The 9,108-nt window shown below is 35.3% G+C and overlaps 1 protein-coding gene across 1 annotated transcript in view; it reads right to left on the bottom strand.

Moving 5' to 3' along the window:
- LOC106476041 (Down syndrome cell adhesion molecule-like) overlaps positions 1-6,650 on the bottom strand; it is a gene marked incomplete at its 5' end in the record, with an annotated part of 17,339 nt that extends 10,689 nt beyond the window's left edge. Inside the window, 2 exons of the mRNA XM_013936709.2 lie at positions 3,941-4,234; positions 6,440-6,650. Of these exons, the coding sequence (XP_013792163.1) occupies positions 3,941-4,234; positions 6,440-6,650 (505 nt within the window). The remainder of the gene's footprint in view (positions 1-3,940; positions 4,235-6,439) is intronic.
- Between the last annotated feature and the right edge of the window lie 2,458 nt (positions 6,651-9,108).

Raw genomic sequence — 9,108 nt, 5'->3', positions numbered from 1 at the left:
ATATATATATATATATATATATATATATTTCCTTTTTCAGATCTAATAAAATCGACGTGTTAAGTTTGTGAGTAAGAAGGGTGAAACACAAGAGGGAATCCTCAACAGTCGCGGCATTTGAAATTATTTTAGGCAGGATTAGAATAAATTAATCTATGAGACCTTTTTTTTTTTTACTTTTTATTAGCTATATTTTAATGTGCCAGCAATACCAAGTTTGGGGCGGACTTATACCCGATTCGATTTTATTACACATCAGGATCTCTACCAGCCTACCTTCAAATTGAAATTCCTTTAGGCAGGATTAGAATAAATTTAGCTACGAGACCTTGGCTGTGGCCAAACACATCAATCGAAAGGGTTTGACCTCCTTAGTCCAAAACTGTAATTAGATCTTAAATCGGTCAAGAGATGACGGAGCTATGAGATAAAAGTTTGTACTTGAAAAAAGAACAACAAACAAGCAAAAACTCAGAGTCGTTCTTTGAGCCGCTATGCCGCGGTTAAAACAAAATTGCGACTTTTTATGATATCCTCTTGAGCTTTTGGCCATTTCTAAAAGCTTGAGTCGCAGTATAATAAATATATTTCTTTTAACATTTGTTTGTTTTAGTGCAAATCTACACGATGTGCTATCTGGGCTATGTCGTCCTCAGGGAATCGAGGCGCGTGGCTTTTATCGCTGACCCACCATCGTCACAATAGATGAATAACATCATGATAGCAAAGCATAACACCTAAATATAGGTGATGCTATTTGAAATAAGGTTACTACGACAGAACTAATAGCATTATATCACAGAAAATACATATTTGTGTTGAACAGAACTGCATTTTCTTTTCTTTTCTGAGCTAGAGAATCAGAGAGAGAAAAAAAAAAAGTTGGACCGTGCACACTAAAATGTTTGATTACGAGACAAAAGCGCTAGATGTCAACAATAAAAAAGACGGAAAGAAATCGTAGGCAAGTGGCGAGATTTATCAGATTAGAGCAGCACCTCCCAAAGTGTAGCCGCAGCCCGCCTGGGAGCCGTGAAGCTTTTTCTTGGGGAGACGCCAATAATGGGCCTAAAGCAAAGATTCTGAAATGGTTTTAATTCTAAATAAAGAATAAGCTGATAAAAATTATGTTGAATTAATTAAATGATACAGTATGTCGATCCTCTCAGTGGCACAATGATATGTCTACGGATTTACAACGCTAGAAACTGGGCTTCTATGCCCGTGGTGGGCAGAGCACAAATAGCCCATTGTGTAGCTTTGTGCTTAATTCCAAACAAACAGTATGTTATTGTTTTTACTTCGGCACTGTTTTTCAATCACCATGCTAAAGTAGTGGGGGGAGGGCATTTTAAAATCACATTTTAAGGCATTTTTATAGATTGGGGGCCACACGTTTCTTATTCACATCAAAGGAGCCTCAGACTAAAAGAGGTTGGGAACCACTGGATTAGAGAAACTTGCCCCGTAGCAGTTCTGCGCATCCAATGTGCGCACTCAAGATTACGGAAGGTTATTTCACCCACGTTTTATAATTAGAGTGTGTTGATGACCCATTGTTGATGACCCATTGTAACGGATATGTTTTAGCTTCTGATTTGTTTTTCACTCTCCAATGTTGTAAAATATGTGGTATTTCCATATTTTGAAATTTCAACTGAAACAGCACATTATGCGATACGTGGATTAAACGGGCAGGTCAAAGACCTCTAGGATTCAATCATACCATTTCTAATTTAGAACTGTTGAAGAAAAAAAAAGAAAGAAAGATGTGTGAGAGGGAGGGGATTAACATTGCTGGAAGACCAGTAATTGGTTCTATAATAGCCTGAAACATAAAACATGTGTCACGTTGCTAGCTCAAGCCATCGCAAATAATTAGCATTACAAATAATAAAGTATACTATGGTAGAAGGGACTAACTTTGAAATAAAAACACACAAACATAAAACGACCCATAGCTCCCTTCACGTATTTTTACACGTGCATCGCGGTTTGTTTGTAGTTAAGCACAAAGCTACACAACGGGCTATCTTTGCTCTGCCCACCACGGGTATCAAAACTCGGTTTCTAGCGGCATAGGTCCGCAGACATACCGCCGTGCCACTCGGGGGCGTTGCATCAAGGAATTGTAAAAAGTGGCCGCTTTATATTGATAACCAAAGATAGACGTTTTTAGCTTAATCAGTTCATCTTGATTGACAAGGCTCTTGAATTATGTCTCTACATTCTAAATTTGTTAAGCGAATTATTTTGTCAGAGGCGAAAAGAAAAATAAACAGCATGAACTCTGAGAAAAATCTACGAACATTACCTATCCTTTAAAGATGGCCAGGTGGTTAGGGCGCTCGACTCGAAATCTGAGGGTCGCAGGTTCGAATCCCCCTCCCATCAAACATGCTCGCCCTTTCAGCCGTGGGAGCGTTATAATGTGACGGTGAATCCCACTATTCGTTGGTAAAAGAGTAGTCCAAGAGTTGGTGATGACTAGCTGCCTTCCCTCTAGTCTTTCACCGTTAAATTAGGGACGGCTAGTGCAGATAGCCCTCGTGTATCGTTGCGCGAAATTCAAACAGACAAACATAACTTGATTTAAATTGTTATCCGAGCTAAGTGACCCCGCCAAGATAAAAGTTCAAATTTGGCACTTACTGTAAACTTGTATGTACAAATATAGACCCGGTTCTCCGACGTGAAAACTAGAAAAACCCCAATAATATGTCATCTATATTTTATTGACATATGTTTGTCTAAAAGTCGAAATCCTTTCCTTACTCGGATTTTTTGAACCTATTTGAGGATTTTTTTAGTTCACTCTGTTAAAATATGCTTTACTAAAGAAAATCAAAAAAAATCGATATGATATACCAAACCTATGTATTCTTTATTTATCGAATGGATTTTTCCCTTCGATCGACCCCGTACCTTCAGGTAAGACCAATAATCACACTGCAACGTAGCTTAGCACACGCATCGATTCGGTTATCAGTCTGTCGTAAAACCTGTGTTGCATGTTTTAAAGAGGTTAGTTGGTGTTTTGTAGCGACATATGGTTCATTTCCTGTTCTATAATGATGATGTATTACAATTGTAGCAACATAATATAAGCGTAATATTACTACTGATTACTGCTGTCGCTCCAAGTTGGTGAGGCGTGTGAGAAGAAAAGAAAGAAAAACGTTTCATTCCATACCAACATATATATATTTCACGAGTATAATGATAAATTAAACCTAAAAGTTTTACTGGACTTTGTTTCGCCACTTTAACTTCGAAAATTACCAGAATTGCTTATTCTATGTCCAGTAAAATATTAAGGGATAATCTGTTAATTTTAAAGAATGATGAAGTTATTTCAATCTTAAAAGAAACTCTCGAACGGTCATGCTAAGAAATATGAATAATACTACGTGGGCCTGAAAGACTTGTATATCTGTCCGTTTGTCTGTTTGATATTGCAAGTTACTGAACCAGTTTGAATACATTTCGTAGAGAAGATGTTACCGCCCTATTAACGCGAAATGGGTTTGAAGAAATTTCATAGAGAAGATGTTACTGCCCTATTAACGCGAAATAGGTTTGAAGACATTTCGTAAAGAAGATATTACCGCCCTATTAACGCGAAATGGGTTTAAAGACATTTCATAGAGAAGATGTTACCGCCCTATTAACGCGAAATAGGTTTGAAGACATTTCGTAAAAAAAGATGTTACCGCCCTATTAACGCGAAACAGGTTCAACTGAGCGAGGAGATCGGTAGCAAAAAACGTTAAGTAGACGCCCATGGCGTTCAATGTCACGCGTATATCCGGGTACTTTTGTATCAGCCGTATTATTCGTGTGGTAAGTCTCTAAATAGTGAAATGGTAAGCCCAGGCCCTCATCTACAACACTACTTCTTCAGCCCTATTCTTTGCTCCTGTACTGATTCAGAACTTACCATTTAGAACGTGGACCGTGATGTTGGCTGGGTCAGCATACGATGGAGTGCAGGAATAGTTCCCAGAGTGTGATGAACTGGCATTTTCTATTCTTAAGGTGCTCACGGACTTGGACCCCTTGTTCGTGATGACGCTGATCCCTCTGGTGGTGTCGTAGTTTATCATGCGGCCATCGTGATACCAGAAGACATAAGTGGGAGGAGAGGTGCTGTCGGTGATGATGCACGTGAGGTTGAAAGTTCCTCCACTTTGAATATACATGTTTGGCCCACCAGGTATTGTTGCCTTGGCAACTACATGAACGAAAACATTACGAATGATGCATATATATGTATGCAAGGAATAGTTATTGTAGGAGAGCTTTGTGCTTTTTTAAGGGCGGTATAATCGTTAAAGAATTTTTCTCAATGTGAAGTTGATCATGTAAATGATGCCAAGAAGTACGTTTATAAACTACATAGGTTATAAGTTTTAAAGCAATGTAACGAGATGACTATTTTCCATTAGAATAAATATACTTTCAACAGTTATGTCATCTTTTTCTCTAATATGAACATTCAGATAAACTGAAGGCATTTCAAAATATTCAAAGTTATGACATCTTTAGTCACGAAAGAAATAACATTTGATCAGGAACTTGTTAAGTGGCCCAAGTTGATTTTATAAGCTACTCTGAATAATGATGCCCGGAAATTATGTTAACACACTTATAAACATTTCTAAACCTTTTGAAACTCCTGTCGAAACAGTTTCGCGCTGCACTGGTATTCCATGCATGCTGCAATGTACTTCCGTTGTTGTAATGGAATTCTAGTAGACACTGTAGCAGTGGTCCTGCATCCAAAACTCTAGTAAACAATTCTCTTACATTGTTTCTGAACAGGGTGAATATAAGTGTTCTGTAATGGTAACCAAAATAACACTTGCGCGATAAAACTAGATGTAAAATCCAATTGTTACGGTTAATGAAAAGCTCATTAACTGATATTCTGTGCCATATATGTTAATGGATTTTTAATCAGACCTAAAGGACAAATTGGGCTCTGAATAGTGACCAGCTCCATGAAGCAGTGTCTTCCTTTAGCGACAAACATGTATGTTTATGTTAGTCCTACGCAATAAAGCAGTGAGAAATTGTCTTCCTTTAGCTTCAAACATGTATGTTTATGTTAGTCCTACGCAATAAAGCAGTGAGAAATTGTCTTCCTTTAGCTTCAAACATGTATGTTTATGTTAGTCCTACGCAATAAAGCAGTGAGAAATTGTCTTCCTTTAGCTTCAAACATGTATGTTTATGTTAGTCCTACGCAAATGTATCTGGACACACACGGATAAAAATGGTGAATGTTAAACTGTCATGGTAACGATTTCATGGATATCATTCTATCACTGCTTTTAGATTAAGAGTTTCAGATATCTGCTGGGGTCTCCTACCCCTGAAAACCTGAACAATCTATGTTCTTTATGAATCAAAGAAATATGATATATAGCTAATATAAATTCAGTCAACGGCAGAATAGCTAATAACCTGCAGATCAACATGATCAAAAAAGTATAAGTAAAACATCATTACGGGAATACCAAACTAAGTAAGTATTTAACGGAGCAAATAACTATCAAAATATGAATGATATAACCACTGTCTCATCTAATAATTGCATAATTCAAATAAGTAACGTAAACTGAGATGGAATAGGACAGAACTAAATGAGCACAATCTATAGCAAGCCAAAGTGAAACGAAATAAAAACGACGGAAAGGTTAAGAACCTTAGAATGTTGTATCAGTTAGTCAGACTCTAAGAGTGAATGTGTGTTTGCTTTGAACGCTAATGCCTCGCGTTGATAAAAGCGAGAGAAGTCACACTCTTAAGATAACACATACGAATATCGTGAAAACACATTTATTTAGGTGTATCTCCTCAGTAGTTTACACCTCTAAAGTTTTATTTAAAACCTCTTTTCTTAGAGTGGACAAGGGACAAAAGGTTACACAGTAGAAATAAGTAAATAATTCCTAACCCTCCATACCGAGGAACTGACATTAAGAGCGTATAGTTTAATTTAAACTTAATTGTCTTAATGGATATCTATTAACCCTTAGACGGCTATCCTAGGGATATCATTGGGTTTCATAATTAAATATTTGCTAGCGACGTTCATATTTAACGATAAATAAACCACATTGAGCTTGATACTTGGACATAACACTTACTATACACTAGGTTTGATAATTAGATATTTGCTAGCGACGCTCCCATTTAACGGTAAACCAACCACATTGAGCTTAATAATTGAACATAACACTTACCAACCACATTGAGCTTAATAATGAACATAACACTTACCAACCACATTGAGCTCAATAATGAACATAACACTTACCAACCACATTGAGCTTAATAATTGAACATAACACTTACCAACCACATTGAGCTTAATAATTGAACATAACACTTACTAACCACATTGAGCTTAATAATTGAACATAACACTTACCAACCACATTGAGCTTAATACTTAGGTTCATCTTTGGTTCAGTGCTAACTTGGCATTCATAAATTCCAGCGTCGTGCTTCTGTGTGTATTGAATCTTCAAAGTCCAGTCTGTTTTACCATCAAGATGTAGTGATTTAAACCTCTGGTCACTCGTGTAAGTGTAACTGCCAACGGTCAGTATGTGGAGATCGCGTTGACGAACCCAAGATACCTGGTTAGCATTAGTAAAAATATTAAGTTATCAGATTGAAAAGATTTCTTGTACTCAATGGTGCAAATGATTTAGCTTTAGAATTTTCATGTTTACAGAACTGCTTTACATACAACGTTATTCTTTTAAATTTCTATGTTTTAGTTGCTTCAGCATTTCTGTCTTACTGTTGTGTTAGTAATGTGTCTCTGTGTTATCACATAAGCTTCAAAAAGAAACATGTTAGTTCTTTTGTAATTATAATACATATAAACAGCATATTCAAACACACACACAAATTACACGAAATAATATTGTTAATTGAGTTCAAAAATAAGGTCTTTGGATATACGCAAGCACATCTCGAAAAATAAATAAATAAAGAGCCCCTAAAACCTGATATACAGTCACTAATCAAGTGTCAACATCAACATAGGCCTTTTATAGAAGAATTAAAACTGTTAATTTTCACAATCGTTTGAGCATTGCAACATTTAGATTAAGAAGTAACATGAATGTAAGCAAAGAATTTCAAATGTTTATTTGTTGAACAAAAATTTACCTTTCATTAATAAGAAAGTTGTAAAAACAGGCTTAGGTTTCTATGTATTAAAAAAAAACAGTTTCAGCCAAGCTGAAGGATTAGGATATCCATGCAACATTAACATTTACAAAATTTTGTAAGACATTCACAGCGATACGATGTAATGATGTATATGTTTCGAGAAGGATTTCAAAAAAGGTGAACGATATAAGTTAGGGCCTTAATTTTTAAACACTTCTGAATAAGAACAAGAACATAAAATGAAAAAAAAAATGAGGATTCCAAAAGGACTGGGATATCGTTTTTTTGTTTTTTTTTAGTTTTTCTAACATTTTTATCCCGTGTGATCTCAGAAACATCGATGACTGGAATTAGTATTAATTCGCTTTTGTTGCTGTCAACAACAGACACATAACGTTAAGTTTCTGTGGTTGTATTAACAGCTTAACACGTAATTTTACTACACCTTTTAAAGTAAAAAAGTGTGCAAGAAATGAGCTTTTACACAATTAAAACACTTTTACTTAATTACGTATTTTCTTACATGGAATTTTGTTCTGTTTGTAATTTTGAGGAATAATCATTAACGCGCATCTTTTTTAATGAGTAGGATTTTTCTTTATTTCGTTTAATTAAACGTAATGAAGACAACGACGAAAGATTCATTAGTAACATGATACGCTTAATTTTCAATAATTTTAGGTTCAACTTTAAAAAAAAAAGTTTTCTTTAATGTAGTACGATTATAAACCAACAGGAGCGCATACGATACAAACTATTAACAATATTTTTATTTACCATAGCTATAAGCGTACGAAATTTAGTGTATTTCAACCATTTCTGAGACAGAGGTAATATATACATGCATACAACTTTTGTAGCTGTTAGTAACAGCATAATTATTCCAAAGATAAAAACATTAAAGGATCTTGAACTTTAAAGCTTATCAAACCCACAAATAAAAGGAACAATACGTGTAAGAGATCATTCGAATCATTCCCTAAGCATACAAGAAGATATATGATCTAATAAGCGCTGAAATCATCTAATAATAAAGTGTTCGCACGTGTATATTAAAGGCTATTATATATTACTGGCAGCTTGCTTATTTCAATGTTTATAAACTTATAACCATATTTCCTAGGGATTTTGCAAGTAGCACACTTGATAAACGCCTTTTTATACTTGGCTAAGCGGTCCCTTTGCTTATTCTACATAGTCTTGGGATGATATTCGATTAAACGGTTAGTAGATCATTAATCTTAGATGTGGCATGCACAGGATTTGGCGATAAGGAAATTTCTAACATTGCGATGACAAATTTCATGGCAATTATGCAACATTAGAAATTCCAACCTTGTTTGTCTGCATAATTTCGTGAGTTACAAATACTTTGTTCGGTTAACTTTGCTTGCGGCTTTGATAATATTAGATATTCCGAGTGCAGCATACTTGATTGATATTGCATTGTATCGTCTTGTACACATCAGCAAACTTTACACAATTCCGATATATTTTCGTATTTATAATGGTGCTAATTATATCAACTTTCACGTGACATTCTGAGTAGTGCTGTGGGTTTATTTATTAAAGATGTTTTCTTAGATATTTAATATTCAGATTCAAATTTTGAAACGTTTGATGCCTTTGGGGTACATATGTTAAACAGGTACAATGTTGCGGATTGTTTCCGAAAATTAGGGGATCAATTCCTTTAAAATTATTAAGCGGATGCTTTCAATGCATTGAAAAAAAATATGTTAACAGAAACTTTATTCATAAATAACACATAATTGAAAATTATAATAAAGAACTAAGATGGAACACAGAAAAGTAAAAGTCTATGTTTAGATAGATTGTTTGTTTGGTTTTGAATTTCGCGCAAAGCTACACGAGGGCTATCTGCGCTAGCCGTCCCCAATTTTGCAGTGTAAG

Source organism: Limulus polyphemus, unplaced genomic scaffold (genome assembly GCF_000517525.1).
Source record: "Limulus polyphemus unplaced genomic scaffold, Limulus_polyphemus-2.1.2 Scaffold9686, whole genome shotgun sequence".
Lineage (NCBI taxonomy): Eukaryota > Metazoa > Arthropoda > Merostomata > Xiphosura > Limulidae > Limulus > Limulus polyphemus.
This window is presented reverse-complemented; position numbering and strand designations above follow the sequence as displayed.